Source organism: Thamnophis elegans, chromosome 4 (genome assembly GCF_009769535.1).
Source record: "Thamnophis elegans isolate rThaEle1 chromosome 4, rThaEle1.pri, whole genome shotgun sequence".
Lineage (NCBI taxonomy): Eukaryota > Metazoa > Chordata > Lepidosauria > Squamata > Colubridae > Thamnophis > Thamnophis elegans.
In genome coordinates, this window is record NC_045544.1 from 141,696,496 (window position 1) to 141,718,927 (window position 22,432).

The 22,432-nt window shown below is 50.3% G+C and overlaps 1 protein-coding gene across 3 annotated transcripts in view; it reads left to right on the forward strand.

Moving 5' to 3' along the window:
• Positions 1–22,432, forward strand: part of LOC116507831 (flotillin-2) — a 45,180-nt gene that overhangs the window by 16,523 nt on the left and 6,225 nt on the right. Inside the window, exons 3-5 of one of the 3 annotated variants that reach the window (XM_032216168.1) lie at positions 5,279–5,369; positions 17,355–17,478; positions 20,433–20,551. In XM_032216168.1, coding sequence (XP_032072059.1) covers positions 5,279–5,369; positions 17,355–17,478; positions 20,433–20,551 — 334 coding nt within the window. Of the gene's footprint in view, positions 1–5,278; positions 5,370–7,851; positions 7,943–17,354; positions 17,479–20,432; positions 20,552–22,432 lie in introns of all 3 variants that reach the window. The other 2 variants (XM_032216167.1, XM_032216169.1) reach the window with 2 other exon arrangements.

Here is a 22,432-nt window from a genome sequence, read left to right on the forward strand (position 1 = left end):
CGTCTGCAAGGAAGATCAATCCTTCCCTTCCACCCACCCACCCCCCAAAAAAATCCGGCCAGAGCTGAAGAAGCTTCTGGGATGAAGAAGCGAAACCCCTTCAAAGGAAAATCCAGAAAGTCCGATTCCCTCTTCAGAAAAAGCACTTTTGGGACAAGCGCCAGCTGGATGAAGGAGCATCTCCACGGAGGACCGAATCTATCGTACCTGCCCCCTGTGACCCCTGGGGCTGACAGCTGAGATACCTTCCCAGAGAAGAAACATCGAAACAGAGGGAGCCAGTTCCCCCTTTCTTCTCCGCCCACCCCAAAAACGAAGCTCTTTGGACATCAGTATCATGACGACAGGATATAACGACCAATAATGTCACTATGATAGGAAGATATGAAATACAGGTAGTCCTCAACTTACGGCCGCAATCGAGCCACAAGCCCCCGTTGCTAAGGGAGACCGTTATGAAGCGAGTTTTGCCCCGTTTGACGGCCTTTCTTGCCGCAGTCGGTAAGCGAATCATTGCCGTCGTTGAGTTAGTCACACGGTTGTTAAGTGAATCTGGCTTTCCCATTGACTTCTGTTGGTCAGCAGGTGGCAAAAGGGGGGGGGTCACGTGACCCCGGGACACTGCAAACCGCCCTAAATATGAGTCCGTTGCCAAGCCTCCGAGCTCTGATCGTGTGACCATGGGGATACTGCAACGGTCATTAAGCGTGAAAAACGGTCCCCAGTCCCTTTTGCTCATGTGGCTTCGAACTGTCACTAAACGAATCGTTCTAAGTCAAGGACTACCTGTATGTACAAATAAATAAACATGAATATAAATAAAAAATGAAACATAAATGGGGATGACTTCGGCCTTCGTTATTAACACGGGAGGTTTACGCATAATTTCATTTTAGTGAAGTGTAAGAAAATAAATCCTCCATCAGGGATAATACAGGAATTAATATATATTAATTATATATTAATAATACTGGAGGGAAGCAAAGAATTTAAATCAGTGTTTCTCAACCTTGGCAACGTGAAGATGTCCGGACTTCAACTCCCAGAATTCCCCAGCCAGATGCTGGCTGGGGAATTCTGGGAGTTGAAGTCCGGACATCTTCAAGTTGCCAAGGTTGAGAAACACTGATTTAAAAGAAGAAAAAATCCATAGCCATATATTGATATAGCATTAATTCGCCCTGAACATTATTAAATGTAGATCAGGTGAAAATCAATGGCCTTCATAATCCCCTTGGGGGGAATCTAGATCAGACACGGTATATCTCCACGCTGTGGACTTCAACACCCAGAATCCCCCAGCCGGCCATCATCACGTTGACCAATTCTCCATGCTGGCTGGGGAATTCTGGGAGTTGAAGTCCACAGGTCTTAAAGCCCCCAAGCTTGGCCACCTCTGATCTGTGTATTTATTTGTTTATATTCCGCATTTCTAGGCCACCCGTCCCCCTCAAAAAGGGACCAGGCGTTTCAAAAAATAACATTTTCAAGGACGCTCATCTTGAATCCATTCCTTAAAATCAGGAGTTTAAACTTCATCCATGATCTTTGACGGCTCCCAGGATCAGAGCAGCTGGCGAGTTCTTCCTAAAATTCCGCATTTTAGAAGTCTTAATTCAATTTCCCACTTACCTTTTTTTTTAATTGCTACTTATTCCCAAGAAACCAAACCGTGTGATTTTTTTAAGGACCCTCCAGGCTGCGGCCAGGCTGGAAATTTTGTACAAAACACGCCACAAAAACACAAAAGCATGTTTTGGGGTGAATTTGCTTTATTCTCAGAGCAAAAGGAGTGCATTTTGCATTTTTTCCCCCGCCCAGAACTTGGAAACACCATTTCCCCCCCAAACTCCCAATTCCTCATTCTCCATTTCTTTTGTCTTTACTAATGCTAACCTTCCCCTTGTTTTTAACCCCAGAAATAAATGTGCCTCAGGTGTGCAGGCCGAGGGATGAGTTAGCTTTCCTTGGCCTTTTTTTTTTCCTTTTGTCTTGTCACACCACGCAACCCACGAGCAAGGCTGCTCCGAGTTGTAAAGGTGTTGCCCTTCAGAGCCAGTAGGGGGCGCTTGGCGCTTCTGATGGGGCAGGATTGTCTTCTGCAGCTAATGGGCTGGCATCCAGTGGCTTGGGGCCAGCCCAGATGGGAGGCTTGCTGCTTGCTTCCTTCTGCCTTCCTCCCTCCATCCCTCCTCTTCCTCTTCTATCCTTTCTTCCTCTCTCCCATCCTCTACCCCCTCCCTTCCCATCGTTTTCCCTTTCCCTCCCTCCTTCCTTCCTTCCTGTCTTTCTCCCTCCTTCCTCTTTCTTTTCTATCCTTTATCCCTCCCATCCTCTGCCTCCCCTCCCTTCCCATTGTTTTCCCTTTCCCTCCTTCCTTCCTTCCTTCCTTCCTTCCTTCCTTCCTTCCTTTCTCCCTCTTTCCTCTTCCTTTTCTATCCTTTATCCCTCTATCCCATCCTCTCCTTTTCTTCCTTCCTCTATCCCTATCTCCCATCCTCTGCCTCCCTCCCTTCCCATTGTTTTCCCTTTCCCTCCTTCCTTCCTTCCTTCCTTCCTTCTTTCCTTCCTTCCTTCCTTCCTGTCTTTCTTCCTCTCTCCCATCCTCTGCCTCCCTCCCTTCCCATTGTTTTCCCTTTCCCTCCTTCCTTCCTTCCTTCCTTCCTTCCTTCCTGTCTTTCTTCCTCTCTCCCATCCTCTGCCTCCCTCCCTTCCCATTTTTCCCTTTCCCTCCTTCCTTCCTTCCTTCCTTCCTTCCTTCCTTCTTTCCTTCTTTCCTTCCTTCCTGTCTTTCTTCCTCTCTCCCATCCTCTGCCTCCCTCCCTTCCCATTGTTTTCCCTTTCCCTCCTTCCTTCCTTCCTTCCTTCCTTCTTTCCTTCCTTCCTGTCTTTCTTCCTCTCTCCCATTCTCTGCCTCCCTCCCTTCCCATTTTTTCCCTTTCCCTCCTTCCTTCCTTCCTTTCTTTCTCCCTCTTTCCTCTTCCTTTTCTATCCTTTATCCCTCTGTCCCATCCTCTCCTTTTCTTCCTTCCTCTATCCCTCTCTCCCATCCTCTGCCTCCCTCCCTTCCCATTGTTTTCCCTTTCCCTCCCTCCTTTTCCTCTTCTTTCCTTCCTTCCCTCCCTCCCCGAGTGTCTTCTGTGCAACCCCGGACCCTGCCCTTTCTGTGATGGTGCCGTCCTTCTTGCTGTGTGAAGCACCCCGGGGGATGGGCCAGGCTTTGCAGCAGGGGATGGCGTGGGGTTTTCTTTGGGGGGGGTCTCCTCCCCCTTCTGCTTCTACTAACACAGAAAAAGACGAGGCTCTGGGTTTCCCCGGGGAGGACCCAAAGGCTGCGGGTGGGGCAAGGAGCAAGGGGGGGGGACCCCTGAAAGCTTCTCTTTTGGCACTTTGGAAAACACCCTCAGAGCAGGGCGGGCTCCCTTTCCAAGCCCCTGCTGCCCCTTCCTCTCAAGCAGCCCTCCCTCCAGGCCCCCTTTTGCAGCAGGGGGACGGCAGCCCCTCCCCTTCCTGCTCTGGGGGAACCTGGGCAGAGGAAGAAGGGATGCATGGATCTGCTCCTTTCTTTTGCCCGGAAAAGGGGGGGGGGGGAAGCAGGAAGGGAATGGGCCGGGGGGGGGGGGGACACAACATCTGGCCTTCCAGGAAGGAACAGAGATCCTTGCCAACATCTGCTTGGCAGGACTCTCTCTCCCCTTCCGCTGCCCAGGACTGCCATTTCGAGCCCGCCTGGAGGTCCCAGGGTGGTGGTGGCGGCATCTGCCCTCTGCTCTACTAGGAGAGATGGGCAGGGGGGATTAGACCCAGAGGCCACCACTCCATCCAGCGTGAACCTCCATGGCCCTTCCTTCCTTCCCGGGCATCCTCCATGCAGAGAGGCCATTGGCGTTGTGCCTGTGCCGTTGCACGCAGAACAAATTCATTGGAACAATTACCCAGTGGAACTACTTGCCTCCAGAAGTGGTAGGTGTTTCATCACTGGAGGTTTTCGAGAATAGCAATAGCAATAGCAGTTAGACTTATATACCGCTTCATAGGGCTTTCAGCCCTCTCTAAGCGGTTTACAGAGTCAGCATATTGCCCCCAACAACAATCCGGGTCCTCATTTTACCCACCTCGGAAGGATGGAAGGCTGAGTCAACCTTGAGCCGGTGAGATTAGAACCGTTGAACTGCAGATAACAATAGCAATAGCAATAACAATAGCAGTTAGACTTATATACCGCTTCATAGGGCTTTCATCCCTCTAAGCGGTTTACAGAGTCAGCATATCACCCCCACAGTCTGGGTCCTCATTTCACCTACCTGGGAAGGATGGAAGGGTGAGTCAACCTTGAGCCGGTGAGATTTGAACCGCCGAACTGCAGATCGCAGTCAGCTGAAGTAGCCTGCAGTGCTGCATTTAACCACTGCGCCACCTCGGCTGGATTGGATTGCCATTTGTCCGGAACGGAATCGAGCACGAGGGTCCAACTTTGCGAATGTTAAAGACTTCTGGACTTCCACTCCCAGAATTCCCCAGCCACCTAAGCTTAAGCTGACTGGGGAATTCTGGGACATGAAGTCCCACCAGCCTTAAAAATTCGCCAAGTCTTAAAAACCTCCACTTCTGAAAGCAAGTCATTCCACGGATTAATTAACAGAATAACAGAGCTGGAAGGGACCTTAGAGGTCTTCTAGTCCAACCCCTGTTCCAGCAGGTGACCCTCACGCCATTTCGGACAAAGGGTGGCTCAGTCTGTTTTTAGAAGCCTCCAGTTTTGGGGGCACCCGCAACTTGTGGTTCTAAGGAGTCATTGTCCTGGCGGTCTGGATACGACTCCTTCCTTCCCAGTTCCTTGCTTAGTTTCCATCCATTCGTTGCATCAGAGTTGGGGTGCCCAGGAAGAGGAATCAAAGCTGGATCAGCCTCTGGAGGGGAGCTCCCACTAAGGAACCCTGGTCCCTTCAGAACTTCCTGCACCCCATATCCCCCCCCCCCCGCCTCTTGGGCAGAAGACCCCCAAGGGGAGTCTTCCCTCTGCCTGGACCCTGTTGGAGAGGGCTGGTCTCCCCCCCTTTGGGGCCCATAGCGTAGCACACCCTGCAAAGCCAAGCATCCCCCCCCCCACATACACACACACAAACCATGCCCTGAAAGGCCCATTTTTTCTCTCCCACCCCACCCCCTAAAAACGCACAAAGCCCGTCTTTTCTCTCGGCGAGGGGGTCCTCTGTCGCTCTCTGGTAACCGCCTTTTGTGTGTTTGGTGTGTCCCACCCTTATTTATCGCTGCTCAGACTGTCTTTGGAAGTCATGACCATCCTCTGTCGCTGTGAGAATATTGAGACGTCGGAGGGGGTGCCACTGTACGTAACGGGGGTCGCTCAGGTAATAATCCTCCCGCTTCCCACGTTCTCTGCCTAACCTTCCTCCCTCTTGCCTCTCTCTGCCCCACGCAGCACAGCAGCAGCAGCACCACCGCAGCCGAAGACCCCCCCACCCCTCCACCCCGCTCCCCAGCCTCTTTTTCTTCCGACGGGCCCCTCCTGGCACCCCCCCACCCCTTCTGGCTCTGGCTACCTGCTGTTGCCCTCCATGGTAATCCAGAGAGGCGCATGGGGACTGCTCCGTGTCTCGGGGGGAGGGGGGACGCGGCTGGCACTCGCTTCACAAACCTGGCACAACAGGAGTCTTGGGGGCAGCAGCTGAACCCTCCAGGGCAAACTGCGCCACCCTGCACGAGGTCCGACCTGCCAGTCTCTTTGGCCCAGGAGACCCCCCCGTCAACCTGTGGCAAGGGTGGGCCATCCGTTTTCCCCAAGGAGCCACATCATTGTTGCAGAGAACGGAAGCCGTAGGCCTGTGGAGTTGTGTAGTTATGCACTCACATGTGTACGCCGAACACAAAGAATAAAGATGCGGGTACTGCACACACAGGGTCCCTGTGGCTGGACAGCTGTTACGTGAGCCTTGCCCCCTTATACAGCCTTCCTCGCCAGCGTCGTTAAGCGAATCCCTGCAGTTGCTAAGCGAACCATGCGCGAAGGGAATCTGGTTTCCCTGTGGCTCATCAAAAGCTCGCAAACGTGATCCCAAGACCACCAAGACACGGCGAACCGTCACAAGCAGGGGTGGGTTTCAACCGGTTCGCGGCGGTCCCTGCGAACTGGTTGGTCGCCGAACCCGGAAGTAAGTAACTTCCGGGAACGGTGAAGGGCGCGCCCGCCCGCCCGCGGTCCTTACCCGGTTTTGACGAGTTCTGCGCTTCCACGCATGCACAGGACGCATACAGCGGCTGCGCAATCATCCAGGAGCAGCTGGAGCGTCGCACAGACGCTAGTACGCATGCGTGCACCGCGCGCGTGCACGAGGACGCCGCCGGCCCCGTTCCAACCGAACCGGTTGGAACGGGGCGAGAAACCCACCCCTGGTCACAAGTACCAGTCAGTTTCCAAATGTATGAATTCGGAGGATGCGACCAGAGGGGCTGGGGTGATGGAAAAACGGCCGTGGGGCCCTTTTTCCGATGCCAGCGTGGCTTCGGTCACTAAAGGAACTGTCGTTAGTCGAGGACTACCTGTGCGCAAATTAACAACAACAACAATAATAATAATTGCTTTCAAAATAAAGGCAGCCAAAGGGCCAGATGTGGTGGCCTGTGGGCTGTAAAACGCCCCGGGACATCTGTTGGTCTCGGTTGGTGCACAAGAAGGTCATCTGCTTAAAAAATAAAGCCCCTGCCCTCCTCAAAAGAACAAATAAACTTCAAATCCATTCTTAGCTTCCTCTGGACTTTCTCCACATTAAGCCTGGAGGACTTCAACTCCCAGAATCCTCCAGGTTTAAAGGTTTGCTGGCTGGGGAATTCTGGGAGTTAAAAGTCCACTAGGTTTAAAGTGGCCAAGGTTGAAGACCCCCCCTCCTCTGGGCTATTTAACTAGATAACCCTGGTTTAGCCCGAGCTGCTTGCGCTCGGGGGAAGGATTGGAGGGCCAGCAAATGTAGGGCAAGCCCTTTCCCTAGACAAACCAGGGTTTGTTTTGGTCTCAAGACAACAGCAGTCGTGTCCCGTCCCCCGAAAGCAGCGGTCGTAGCCATCTCTCTGGCCGGTCTGTTCTGGAGACCAGCTTGGCCGAGATGGCAGAACCAGGATGGCGTTGATGTCCTCGCTGGATGGAGGGCAGGGCTTCTCCAATCCGAGTCCGGTGAAGATTGGGGGGAGGCCTTCAATTCCCAGAATTCCCCAGGAAAGCCCACCCTACGCAGGGAATTCTGGGAGTTGAAGTCCGTACTCTTTTAACAACGATAGGCGTACAAGATCGATAGAAGAATGGAAACCAGTATCAGGCAGCAGATAATCTTCCAGGTCAGGCAGATTCACACAGGGTCATTTACTCTCTTTATTAAACGGCGGGGTCTCTCCCACCACCACTTGATTTTCAGGACCCCACTCTGGGTCTTGGCTATAAGGTTGAAGCTGACCAGGAACTGTTGGTCCCTTTGAGGCCATCCTTCCTTCAACCTCAGGACCACCCAGCAACCCTTTTTTTAGGGGGGGGGGTTTTCTTGCCAGAGAGGGGAGAATCTGCCATGGGCCCTGCAAGTCAGACCTTCCTGGCCCCCCCCCCCCACTTCCCACCCCCAGCAGCAGCCAATCTCCATCGTGAATGGAAAGCTGCTCCCCCACAAGCCTCCCTTTTGCGGGGGGTCGGTTGAAGGAGACGGGCAGCCTGGTCACCCCGCTAAAAGGCAGGGAAGCCTCCGTGTTACCTTGGAGCCCCACAGCAGGTGCCCCCCCCCTCCCCAGCCGAGAAGGGGGAGAGCTGGCCAGGCACCTGGAAACGCGCCAACATTTTACATCTCTTGGCAGGATTTCCCTAGAGATAATGACGTTACAGCCCAGGTGCGAGGACGTAGAGACGGCGGAGGGGGTAGCTTTAACTGTCACAGGTGTGGCCCAGGTACGGTACCTCCAGCGCCTCTTTTCAGGAAATGCATGTCTCTGCTCTAACCTCCCTCCCCTCCCTGCCGGCCAGGAGGGAGGAGGGGGAGGGGGCCCTCTTTTCGCCAAAGCTGGGGAGGGGGCTCCTTCACTCCCCTCGCCACCGGCCCACGCTGCACAACGGACACCTTTCGGCCCTGGGAAGCCCGGCTGCTGCTTCTGATTCGCGGCGACTAAACGGGCGCTTCCCTCCGCGCGTCACACAGAGCGTCGACCTGCTGCGGAGTCTACGTTGCGGGGTTACGAGACGGGTCCCGGAGCCGGTCACACAGACGGACGTTCTCCTCGGCTCCGGCTTTTAGTTGGGGGTTTGTGGCGTTTGGGTCAGGACCCAGGCGGAAGCTGTTGGTCAGCATCGCTACTTGGGGTGCCTATTTTGTACCCATGAAACGTGGGGTGCTTGCTGCTCCCTGAGCTTGGTGGTTTCCTTGCAGACGTTTCATCCCCCAACTAGGGTACGTCATCAGTGCTACAAGAAAGGGCTGTCGTTTTATAGAGAGTAAACCCCACTGGCTTCTGGCACTGATGACGTTCCCTGGTTGGGTAATTAAACATCTGGGAAAAAAACCAAGCTCAGACATCAATAAGGACCCCATAATTCTCTCCTCTTCCCTTCCTCTTCCCCATCTCCACAACCCTCCCTTCTAGCACTGATGATGTTGCCTAGTTGGGTCATGAAATGTCTGCAATAGCAATAGCAGTTCGACTTATCTACTGCTTCATAGGGCTTTCAGCCCTCTCTAAGTGGTTTACAGAGTCAGCATATCGCCCCCACAGTCTGGGTCCTCATTTCAGACAGACAGACAGACAGACAGACAGACAGACAGACAGACAGACAGACAGACAGACAGACAGACAGATAGATAGATAGATGATAGATAGATGACAGATAGATAGATAGATAGATAGATAGATAGATAGATGATAGATAGATGACAGATAGATAGATAGATAGATAGATAGATAGATAATAGATAGATAGATAGATAGATAGATAGATAGATAGATAGATGATAGATAGATAGATAGATAGATAGATAGATAGATAGATAGATATGAAAGAGAAAGTAAGATAGATAAATAGATAGATAGATAGATAGATAGATAGATAGATAGATAGATAGATAGATAGATAGATAGATAGCAATAGCAGTTAGACTTATATAGCGCTTCATGGGGCTTTCAGCCCTCTCTAAGCGGTTTACAGAGTCAGCATATCACCCCCAACAACAATCCGGGTCCTCATTTTACCCACCTCGGAAGGATGGAAGGCTGAGTCAACCCTGAGCCGGTGAGATTTGAACCGCTGAACTGCAGATAACAGTCAGCTGAAGTGGCCTGCAGTACTGCACTCTAACCACTGCGCCACCTCTCACCTCGGCAAGAAGAAAACCAAGCTCAAAGAGCACCGAGGACCCCACTGTCTTCATCCTCCTCCTCCTCCTCCTCCTCCTCTCCCCAAACCCCCCTCCCTCCCAGCACTGATGACGTTACCTAGTTGGGTCATGAAACATCTACAAGATAACATCCCAGCTCAGAGAAGCATCAGGGACTCCACGTTTCTGCTCCTCTTCTACTTCCTCCTCTTCCACTCCACACACCCACTCCCTTCGAGCACTGATGACGTTCCCCAGTTGGGTCATGAAATGTCTGCAAGAAAACCACCCAGCTCAGAGAGCACTAAGGTCCCTCCATGGTTCTCGTCTCCTCCTCCCTCCTCCTCCTCCCTTCTAGCCCTGACAATGTCACCTAGTTGAATCATGAAACGCCCGCAAGGAATCCACCAAGCCCAGAGAGCATGAAGGACCCCACAACTTCAACCAGGAGCCGCGAATGTTCTCTCCAAATCCCTTGTGTATATATATATATATATGTATATATATATATATACTCTGTATATATATATATACAGAGAGCAAAGCTCATTCCCTTCTAGCACTGATGACATTACCTAGTTGGGTCATGAAACGTTTGCAAGAAAACCACGCAGCTCAGAGGGCACCATGGGCCCCGTTTATTTCCTCTTTGGGGTGCTAGCTGGTGCACCGGATTGGGCCCGCACCGTTGGTCCCTTCCTAATCCTAGGGATGTTTAAAAATGAAGGACTGAGATGGAAATTCCTCTGTGGGAAGACCTTCTAAGAGGCTGATGGGATGAGGCCTATTTCCCACAGGGAGCTGGGATTTCTCTTTGTCTGCAACTTCCTTGATGCCTGTTTTTTTTTATTTTCAGGGGTTTGATTAGACCAGCAGTTCTTACCTTTGGCAACTTTTAAGAGGGGTGGACTTCAACTCCCAGAATCCCCCAGCCAGCTACCTTCAGCCAGATCCACAGTAATTGAAGGGCTAGCGATACAACCCAAACTACTGTAGGATTATTTAAAAGAAGGGATCTCCTTTTTCGTCCTACTCTAACCCAAGGCCCCTGGGTCTAGGACCACTCCCCACGGCCAACTCACGGCGGGAGAAGAGCTACATTAATACCGAAGAAGGGGTGGCATAGAAGCATTCAGGAACGGATGCCAAAGAGGGAGAAATAAAAATGTGAACTGGCAAAAATTTAAAACAATTCAATGTAGAAGAGATGCGGAGACTCTGGAAAGAGGGCAGAGAAGAGCAAGAAAGAGGATGAGGGGACTGGAGGCTCAAACATATGAAGAACGGTTGCAGGAACTGGGTAGGTCTAGTTGAATGAAAAGAAGGACCAGGGGAGACAGGAGAGCAGTCTTCCAATATCTCAGGGGTTGCCCCAAAGAAGAGGGAGTCAAGCTATCCTCCAAGGCACCTGAGGGCAGAACAAGAAGCAATGGGTGGAAACTAATCAAGGAGAGAAGCAACCTAGAACTGAGGAGGAATTCCTGACAGTGAGAACAATTAATCAGTGGAACAGTTTGTGTTGCAAAGGGTGCCTCTTATACACTGAATACAGCATTTTTGGCCTCCCGAAACCCCGCCCCCTTTGCAAAAACGGAGCATGCAGAGAGTTTTAAGAGGCCTGCAAAGTGCTCCTGGGGGCTGGGGAGGGTACAAATGAGCGAAAAATGCCCCCACCCCAGCCCCCAGGGGCACTTTGCAGGCCTCTTAAAACTCTCTGCATGCTCCGTTTTCACAAAAAACGAGGCTTGCAGTGGTTTTGGGAGGCCTGCAGAGTGCAAAAACCTTTTTTTTTTTTAAATTTACCTCTTGAAAATCCTGGTGCGTCTTATACTCCGAAAAATACGGTACCTGTGGAGAGGTTGCTTACATCCATGCTGAGCACCCCGTGGGGAAAAATAGGAAAAAAATGTGTTTTTGCTAAAGACAGAAAAAAGAAACTTCAGATATGCAAAACAAACACAAATGGAAAAAAAACTCTGTAGCATTTCACAAATAATAACATACGTAGGAAATAAAGACACAAAAACCCCACATCCCAGCTATGAGATTATAGAATTTACTACAGGTTGGGATGGGAATATATTTAGACCATGTCAACCGTGAATTAGTATGCAGGTAGTCCTCGACTTACGACCACAATTGGGCCCAATTTTTGTTGCTAAGTGAGGCAAGAGAATTTTGTCCTATTTTACAGCCTTTCTTGCCACTTCTTGTTAAGTGAATCATTGCAGTTGTTAAGTGAGTCACACGGTTGTCGAATGAATCCGGCTTCCCCATTGACTGCTGGTCACAAGGTCGCAAAAGCGGATCACGTGACCCCCGGGGCGCTGCCTGAACCGTCCTAAGTACAAGCCAGTTGCCAAGCATTTGGATTTTGATCACGTGATCATTGGAGATGCTGCAATGGTTGTAAGTGTGAAAAATGGTCATAAGTTACTTAGGTAAAAAAGTAAAAGGTTCCCCTGGCACACCTGTGCCAGTCGTTCCCGACTCCAGGGGCCGCTGCTCATCTCCGTTTCAAAGCCGAAGAGCTAGCGCTGTCCGAAGACGTCTCCATGGTCATGTGGCCGGCATGACTCAACGCCTGAAGGCGCACGGAAGGCTGTTCCCTTCCCACCAAAGGTGGCTCCTATTTTTCTACTTGCACTTTTTACCTGCTTTCAAACTGCTCGGTTGGCAGAAGCTGGGACAAGTCACGGGAGCTCACTCCGTTATGCGGCGCTAGGGATTTGAACCGCCGAACTTCCGGCCTTTCTGATCAACAAGCTCAGCGTCTTAGCCACTGAGCCACCCCTTCCCTTATAAGTTACGTATTACCATTGTAACTTTGACTAAATGAACTGTTAAGTTGAGGACTACCTGTATTAAGGCCAACATGTCACCAGTAATGAGTAGCTTTATGCCATACATGACTGACACCCCGTGTTTCCCTGAAAATAAGACCGGATCTTATACATTTTTGTTCCAAAAGGCGCATTGGGGCTTCCTTAAAAGTTAGCCCTTATTTTCAGGGAAATGCGGTACTAAATGCACCTATCTGGCTGACAGTTAACTGGGGCTTAATTTTTGCAGTGGGGCTTATGAGCATCCTGAAAAATCACGTTAGGGCTTATTTTTCCCATTGGGTCTTATTTTTAAGGAAACACATGATTTGAAAGCTGGAATATGTGATATCCATCAAATTCCCCTTGCTGGCTGGGGAATTCTGGGAGTTGAAGTCCACAAGTCTCAAAAGCTGCTAACCCCGATTTAAGGCGCAGAGTAGGGCATAAGGGATAGAAAGAGACCATCTCTGCTGCTATCCAGGCCCCAGTCTGGATCTCGAGCCCTGGGGAGCAGCCCTCGGCTGTCACCCCAGTCCTGCTGGAACTGCACATATAGACTGGGTGAAACCAGGCTTAACAGCAGGAACTGTGAAGGATCTGGGGGTCTTAGTGGACGGTCCCTTAAATGTGAGCCAGGTGTGTGCCGCGGCAGCCAAAAATGCCAACGCCATCCTAAATTGCATTAACAGAGGGATTCAATCAAGATCAAGGAAGATACTAATCTCTATAAAGGCTTATTAAGGCCCCACCTGGAACCCTGCGTCCAGCTTTGGTCATCACAATATAAAAAAGATGTGGAGACTCTGGAAAGAGGGCAGAGAAGAGCAACCAGGATGATGAGAGGATGATTGGAGGCTCAAACATATGAACGGTTGCAGGAACTGGGCCTGGCTAGTCTAGGGAAGAGAAGGGCCAGGGGAGAGAGGAGAGCATCTTCTGATAAGATGCAGGGGCTGCCACAGAGAGGAGGAAGGGGGTCCAGCTGTTCTCCAAAGCTCCTGAAGGCCAGAGAACGAATAATGGATGGAAACTAAACAGGAACAAGAAGAGACTGGCCCTCGGTCAGAAACAGTGTAGGATCTCCTGCTTGGGCAGGGGGCTGGACTAGATGATCTCCAAGATCCCTTCCAACTCTGTTATTCTGTTATTGTTATTCAGAAGTTGTGGGAGCTTTCAAGTTGCCTTCAGAAGTTGTGGGAGCTTCATCCCTGGAGGCTTTCAAGAAGAGACTGGACTGCCATCGGTCAGAAATGGTGTAGGGTCTCCTGCTTGGACTAGATGACCTCCAAGGTCCCTTCCAACTCTGTTCATCTGTAATCTGTAATATGAAGAATAGTTGCAGGAACTGGGCCTGGCTAGTCTAGGGAAGAGAAGGACCAGGGGAGACAGGAGAGCATCTTCCAATATTTGAGGGGCTGCCCCAGAGAGGAGGAAGGGGTCAAGCTATTCTCCAAAGCCTTTGAAGGCCAGAGAAGGAGGAATGGATGGAAACTGACCAAGGAGAGATTCAACCTGGAAATAAGGAGGTTCTTTCTGACAGTGAGAACAATCAACCTATGGAACGTTGCAATGGTCGTTAAGTGTGAAAAACCCATCATAAATCACTTTTTTTCAATCCCCATTGTAATTTCGAACAGTCACTAAATAAGAGGTCGTAAATCGAGGACTACCTGTATTAGTGGCAGCTAGGCTAATCCTGGTCTTTCCTACCGACCTGCCCTCTGTTCATGTTACGGACCAGGTTTGGGAGGGCAGGATCTAGAAGGGATCTTGGAGGTCTTCTAGTCCAGCCCCCTGCTCAAGCAGGAGAACCTCTACCATTTCTATCCAGTCTCTTCTTAAAAACCTCCAGTGATGGTGCACCTGCAATGTCTGGTGGCAAGCTGTTCCACTGGCTAATTGTCCTCACTGTCAGGAAATTTCCCCTCAATTCCATAGCAGCTGCTGGCAACAACATCTGGATTCTGGACAGATGTGCAGAGCATTCTCACTTGAGTGGTTTCCTTTTGGGTTATCCGGGCCTGATGGAATCAGAGGGGGGCTTTTGCAAATCCCCCCCCCCACGCCTCCATCCTTGATCCTGGAAGAGTGCCAAGGCCACGCCCCTCCGTGGTCCATCCCCTGGACATGTACCTGGTGGTATGCACCTGGGCCTGATTTTCTAGCCAATTTAACCACCTTTGATTGTTCTCTCCTAGGGTTTCAGTGTATACAGATTGTCCTTGACTTACGACCGCGGTTGGGAGGAGAATTAAGCTCGCTAGGCAAGACAGCGGTTTAGGGAAAATCATGGCTGGTTTTTACCATCTTTTCCTGCCATGGTTGTTAAGCCAATCAGTTGCGGTTGTGTAGCACCACATGCAGCCAGGAAGTGTGTGTCGGGAGTGATATAGAGAATATATCTGCTGAACAAAACTCCGCAATGGCAACAGGAAAGGCATCTGGCCATGAAACTCTGCTAGCTTCATTCAGTTGCCCAGACTCCACCCCACAAGGGATTATGGGGTCATTAAAAGTCTCCAGTCCCCAAGGCTTAAAAGTGGCCATGGTTGGAGACCCCTGATGAGGGCTGGACTAGAAGTCCTTTAAGGTCCCTTCCAACCCTGTCTATTCCATGTCCTAAATCCGGCTGGATTCTCCATTGATTTTGCTTGTTGACAATCCCCTAACCCCCCCAGGCATGCTGCGATCATGTTAAATGCTGGTTTGCCCCATGCCCAAATTTGGATCACGGGGATGCTGCGTCGGCCAGTCACAAGTCAGTGTTTTTGCACTGCTGACGGGCGCTAAACAAAACGGACATAAGTTGAATACTGCCTGCAGCCTGTGTTTAGGAGGGAACCTTGTCAAACTGAAGAGGCCGGCTTCAAAATTCATGTATGTGTTGAGTTTCTGAGGCTGCCCATCTTCGTCACTGGCTCTCAGAATTGAACCAAGGTGAACTAAGGCTGGAAGGGGCTTTGGAGGTCACCTAGCCTAACCCTCTTCCCAAGGCAGGAAATTGACCCATTTACTGACCCCTGCACAGTTTTAGCAGAGCCCCTCCTCTTCTGGATTCCTTGCCTTGATCCCAAAATATGGGTAGTCCTCGACTTACGACCACAGCGGAAGCCAAAACTTCTGTTACTAAGCAAAACGGACGTGGAGTGAGTTTTTCTCCCGTTTTACGACCCTTTCATGCCAGCGGTTCTTAAGTTGGGTAACAGGGTTGTTAAGCGAATCCAATTTCCCCATCGGCTTTGATTGTCAGACGGTCGCAAAAGCGGCTTCACGACACTGCGACCGTCATAAATATGAGTCCGTTGCCAAGGGTCTGGATTTTGCAGCGGGGATTCTGCAGTGCTCATAACTGGGGGGGCGGGAACGGTTATAAGCCCCTTTTTTCCAGGGGTGGTGGGTTTCCTTTTTTTTTTTTTTTTTTTTTTTCTACTGGTGCACGCACAATTCTTCTGTGCATGCGCAGAAGCGTCTGGGCGGGGGGGGGGGTGGAGTCTCCCGCTACTACCGGTTCGCCCAAACCAGGAGCAACCTACCTCTGAGCCGAATGGTCCCTAAGCAAACCGTTATAAGTCAAGGACTACCTGTATCTCCCCTTTGCTATGTTTGCAGAATAATCATGGGGTCCCGAAAGTGGGGGATAGGGAAGGGGGGGCACGATTGAGAGGGTGGGAAAAGGCCTTGCTTAAATTAAATTAAATTAAATTAAGGAAGCCAAGGCAGCCGGGCAAGGGCTGTGGGAGGAAGAGAAGCATAAAAAGAGGCTTAACCATAGAATGTGGTACTGATTTTTGCCTGGACTATCAATCTTGCCCATTTGGAGGTGGGTGGACTTCAACTCCCAGAATTCCCCACCAGCAGGAACTCAGGAAAGCAGCCAGCTGGAGCACTGTGGGTAATGAAGTCCACCCATCTTGGCGTGGCCAAGGAAATGGGGATTTAACACTATATCAGGGACGTAAAACTCAATTTCATTGAGGTCCGCATCAGGGTTGTGTTTGACCTCGGAGGGGGGGGGTGTCCGGGGGGGGCATGGCCAGTTTGATGTCACTCATGTCGGGGGCACCTGGGGCGCCCAAGCACCCCAGATCTGAGGGGCAGTGTAGAATGGCCCATCAGTTCAAATAGAGTAATAGACCAATATTTTTCAACTTACAAACTTTCAAGATAGGTGGACTTCAACTCCCAGAATTCCCCAGCCAGCAGGAAATTGAGAAGCTAGCAAGCTGGAGCATTGTGGGAGTTGAAGTCCACCCATCTTCAAGTGGCCAAAAAGAAATAGGGATTTAATATCTATACGAAGCCACAGGTCTTGGGGGACAGTATAGAAATGATCCCTCAGTTCAAATAGAGCAATATTTTTCACAATTATAAACTTTTTAAGATAAGTGGACTTCAGCTCCCAGAATTCCCCAGCCTGCTGGCTGGAGAATTCTGGGAGTTGAAGTCCTCCGATCTTAAAAAGTTTATAAGGTTGACAAAAACACTGGTAGACCTCGACTTACGACCACAATTGAGCCCAAAATTTTCACTGCTAAGTGAGACAGCTGTTGAAAACAATTTTGCCCCATTTCATGGCCGTTGTTAAGCAAATCAGGGCAGTGCTTAGATTAGTCCCCACACTTGCTAAGTGAATCTGGCTTCTCCATTGACTTCGCTCGTCAGAAGGTTGCAAAAGGGGATCACGTCACATACCCGGGACAATGCGACCGTTGTAAATAGGAGCCAGCTGCAAATTTTGATCACGGGGAATCCTCCACCGGCCACAAGTGTGAAACGGCAGTGTTTTTCAGTGCCGTTGTAACTTTGAGCAGTCTGTTGTAAGTCGGGGACCTCCCGTACTGGTCTAGTTAATTGGAAGCACCCCCTTTTGTGCCGGGGAGTGGGGGCGGGGACTCTCTTTAAAATAGAACCCACTTGAACGTAGCAGCACACAAGTCCCTAAGGAGGTTTCGCCTGAATTCACCGCTTTTGTGCCCACGTTGGAGGGCAGCCCATTCCTCTCCTTGGGTCCTTCTCCTGGTATCTGGGCTGGCTGAGGGGGTTCCCTCTCCTCTGGCCGGCCTTTGGGAAGCCAGTCCGGCCGAGCCAGGATTCCTAAAAGCCAAGCAATTGTCCACCACCTCCGGCTGAGCCGCCGGCCCTTCTCATGCTGCCTCCCTTCGGCCTGCAGGTGAAAATAATGACCGACAAGGAGCTCTTGGCCGTCGCTTGTGAGCAGTTCTTGGGGAAGAACGTGCAGGACATCAAGAACGTCGTTCTGCAGACCTTGGAGGGACACCTCCGGTCCATCCTGGGTGCGTATCGGCCGGGGGGGAGATGGCTTACAGCAGTCATGAATAAATCTACGGTCTTCTGCCGCACACCTCCCTAACACCGATAAGATCGCACAGGATGGGCCTTCTGCAGGTGCCATCAGCTGGACAATGCCGGCTGGCGACGCCTCGGAGCAGGGCCTTCTCTGTTGCCGCTCCGGCCCTATGGAATGAGCTGCCCACAGAGATCCGGACCCTTCCCACTCTCATGGCCTTCTGAAAAGTTTCAGTTTATTGTATTTTTGTATTTATATGCTGCCCTTTTCCCCCGAAGGGGACTCAGGGCGGCTCACAACTCGAACCGGGGAAGGGGGATACAGACAAAAAATTTAAAAAACAAGCATAACAATATATAATTTAAAAACACACAGCAGTCATACCATTCAAGACGGGGGCAACAGCTCTTTAGCCCCAGGCCTGTCGGAACAGCCAGGTTTTGAGGGCTTTGCGGAAGGCCTGGAGGGTGGTGAGGGTTCGAATCTCCACGGGGAGATCGTTCCAAAGGGTCGGAGCAGCCACAGAGAAGGCCCTCCTCCGGGTAGTCGCCAGTCGACACTGGCCGGCGGATGGAATTCGGAGGAGGCCTAATCTGTGTGATCTAATGGGTCTAGTGGAGGTAATTGGCAGCAGGCGGTCTCTCAAGTACCCAGGTCCAATACCATGAAGGGCTTTATAAGTGACGACTAGCGCCTTGAAGCGTATCCGGAGACCAATAGGCAGCCAGTGCAGCTCACGGAGGATAGGTGTTACGTGGGTGAACCGAGGTGCACCCACGATCGCTCGCGTGGCTGCGTTCTGGACAAGCTGAAGTCTCCGAATGCTCTTCAAGGGCTGCCCCATGTAGAGCACCAAAAGCTACAAAACCTGGCTATTCCGGCAGGCCTGGGGCTGTTGACCTCGGGATTGAGGTCCAGCCCCGCTTACACTGGGTGCATGTTGTGTCTCTTTTAAAATTGTTGTGTTTTATTTGTTTTTTAATCCCTTTTTAATTTTTTTTTTAATTCTTGTTTCTGTAAGCCGCCCGGAGTCCTTCGGGATTGGGCGGCCTATAAATTTAATAAACAGTAAACAGCAAATGGCCTGCAGGGCCCTCCACCTGAACCCCAAACCGCCTCCTGGCTCTGAGGCTGCTCTGCCTTGTGAGGCCAGGTGAACTTAGGATGGAAGATGTGTCAGCCGTCCAGGTCATGCTTGCCCCAAAGATGCTTTTTCCAAAAGGTGATCGGAGGTTTTTTTTCCCCCCTTGAAAACATTTAACTTCTCATCCAAGAAGAATAGGTGGCATATCTGGCTCAATAGCAGTAACTGTGAATCGGGGATCTTGGAGTCCTAGTGGACGACCATTGAAATAGGAGCCAGCCGTGGGCAGCAGCTGCCAAAAAAGCCAACACAGTTCTAGGCTGCATCAACAGAGGGAGGGAATCAAGATCACGCGAAGGGTTAATACCACTTTACAAGGCCTTGGTAAGGCCACACTTGGGATATTTGCATTCGGTTTTGGTCGCCAAGATGTAAAAAAAAGATGCAGAGACTCTAGAAAGAGTGCAGAGAAGAGCAACCAAGAGGATTAAATGCATGGAAATTAAAACATATGAAGAACGGTTGCAGGAACTGGGTAGGTCTAGTTTGAAAAGAAGGACCCGGGGGGGGAGACATGATAATGTCCCGACAGTTGAGAGGCTGTCCCAAAGCAGAGGGAGGGTCCACCTATTCTCCAGAGCAGTGTTTCTCAACCTTGGCAACTTGAAGATGTCTGGACTTCAAGTCCCAGAATTCCCCAGCCAGCATTCGCTGGCTGGGGAATTCTGGGAGTTGAAGTCCAGACATCTTCAAGTTGCCAAGGTTGAGAAACACTGCTCCAGAGCACTAGGAGGAAAGATGAGAAGCAATGGATGAAAGATAAGGAGAGCAGCAAGGTAGAATTAAGGAGAAATAGCAGTGAGGACAATTAACCAATGGAACTACTTGCCACCAGAAGCTTCTCAAGAAGAGACTGGACAACCATTTGTCCGGAATGGCAGAGGGCAGGGATGGCTAACCTTTTTGTCGTTGCGAGCTGAAAGGGCACACAACAACACATACACGTGTACCCTCCCCCCTGTGCACGACCCTCACCCACAACCCCCCACGCATGCCCCATTTTGGGCCCAGTGAGCCTCCCTGAAGACCAAAAACAGAGCATGGGGGGCGCACTGTCACTCCCCACGCCTCCCATACATGCGTGCATGACCCATGCGCATGCATCTCCCACATGCACCTCACACACACACACACCGTGCATGCACTGCAGAGACCTGAAAATCAGCTGGCTGGCGGGAGGCGCAAGCACATGCACAGTGGAGCTGAGCTGGGGCGAGAGCTGGCATGCCCACAGAGAGGGCTCCGCATGCCACCTGTGGCACACGTGCCAAACCTTCGCCATCACGAATCTAGGGTCTCCGGCTGGAGCAGGGGGTTGGACTAGAAGACCTCCGAGGTCCCTTCCCACTCTCCCATTCTGCTTGTCAGAAGGCTGCCAAGGGGGTTAGTTGCAGCTGTCATAAATACGTGCCAAGTTGCCAAGTGTCCCAATTCTGATCACGTGACCCTGGGGATGCTCCAGGGGGATCACCTGTGTGAAAACCTCTCACCCGACGTTTTTCAGTGCTGTTGTAATTTCGAACAGTCACTAAGTGAACACTTGTAAGTCGAGGACTGTCAATAACCGCCTGCAAACCCAGGCAACGGAGTCCCTTTTGGGAGTTGCCCCCCCTCCCTCCGTCTCGGCTGTTAGTGTTTGTGTTTTTCTACACGTGTGTGTGTTTTGTGGCTGCATGTTTCTCTTATTTTTATTACTTCTTTCCTTCTTTTTGTAAGCCGCCCGGAGTCCTCCGGGATTGGGCGGCCTATAAATTTTATTAATAAATAAATAATAAAATAAATGCTCGGCCTTGCAGGCACTCTGACGGTGGAACAGATCTATCAGGACCGAGACCAGTTTGCCAAGCTGGTGCGGGAGGTGGCAGCGCCGGATGTGGGCAGGATGGGCATCGAGATCCTCAGCTTCACTATCAAGGTAGGAGGGGATGAGGCGCGGAGGGCGGGGAGCCTTTGGGCAGGAGGGAGGGGGAGCCCCCCAGAGAGCCTAGGGGAGAGAAAGAGGAGGGGGGAAGACGGCTCCTCCCTAATAGCTCCCAGAGAGTCGAGGCTTCAATCCAGCAGGGCTTGTCCAAACTTGGGAACTCTACCCCAGGCTTCAAAGCACAGGAGAAGAAAAGAGAGAAAAATTGGCGGAGATAAGAAGAGAAATCTTGATAGAAGCACTAGTGATAACCAAAGATAAGCTGATGGAAAGAGCAGATGTCTGGTTTCAAGCTTTTGTGACATATGAAAGGAACAGCATGTGGCCACGGGAGGTTTATATAAGATTTATTGAGAAAGTAACTAGAACATTAATGCTGCAAATGGCAAGAGATATAAGACCGTACTATTTCTGGGGGATACAGGTTGATGCAATGAAAATGTATAATAAAAAATTAAGCTAAATTTGGTTTACTAGTAGTATGTATAAAATGAAGCGACAATAGCTATAGGTAAATAATGATTAATAATGATAACAATACATATAGATATATGAGTGTGATAATATGAAATTTTATAGGAACAATATATGGAGATTATGAGAGGAGGTTTAAAAGCTTTATCTAGAATATGTTGTAAAGATGTATTGTGATTGGATGATTTTAGGAAGATTTAATGGAATGTTTTTATATAATCCTATTCTAGATTTTGAATATTATATATAAAAGGACGTTAAAAACAATTATAGTCAAATTAAGGTTGAGCTGTAATAATAGTGACATACATGAATACAGGTGAATTTAAAATACGCGATTTGATATGAAAAGCAGGTGGTGACTATGGAAGAGATGCATGGAAATACTGCAGTGTTTCTCAACCTTGGCAACTTGAAGATGTCTGGACTTCAACTCCCAGAATTCCCCAGCCAGCATTCGCTGGCTGGGGAATTCTGGGAGTTAAAGTCCGGACATCTTCAAGTTGCCAAGGTTGAGAAACACTGAAATACTGTAACCATCTGACACACTTTCTACAACTTGTAATGGAAGATGGCTTTTTTATTTTATTTTATTTTATTTTTATGTTTGTCATTGTTTAAAAACAAAAATTGTTTTTTTAAAAAAAAGACTTGTGGGCTTCAACTCCCAGAATTCCCCAGCCAGCATGGAGAATTGGTCACGTGATCGTGGCTGGCTGGAGAATTCTGGGAGTTGAAGTCCACAAGTCTTAAAGTTCCCAAGTTTGGACAGCCCTGCTCTAGAGGTCTGAAGACGCTAAAGAGCTCAGCTTGGAAGAATCCCCACCTCTCATTTTTGGTTTGGGGCCTGACATACAGTGGATGAGGGATTCTGGGAGTTGAAGTCCAAACACGGTGACTGGGCTTCTGGGAGTTGAAGTCCACTGATGGTGGATGAGGGATTCTGGGAGTTGACGTCCAAACACGGTGACTGGGCTTCTGGGAGTTGAAGTCCACTGATGGTGGATGAGGGATTCTGGGAGTTGAAGTCCAAACACGGTGACTGGGCTTCTGGGAGTTGAAGTCCAAACACGGTGACTGGGCTTCTGGGAGTTGAAGTCCACTGACGGTGGATGAGGGATTCTGGGAGTTGAAGTCCAAACACGGTGACTGGGCTTCTGGGAGTTGAAGTCCACAGACGGTGGATGGGGGATTCTGGGAGTTGAAGTCCAAACACAGTGGATGAGGGATTCTGGGAGTTGAAGTCCAAACATGGTGACTGGGCTTCTGGGAGTTGAAGTCCAAACACAATGACTGGGCTTCTGGGAGTTGAAGTCCACAGATGGTGGATGAGGGATTCTGGGAATTGTTCCATACACAGTGGCTGGGAGGCATTCTGGGAGTTGAAGTCCCAATTCAGGG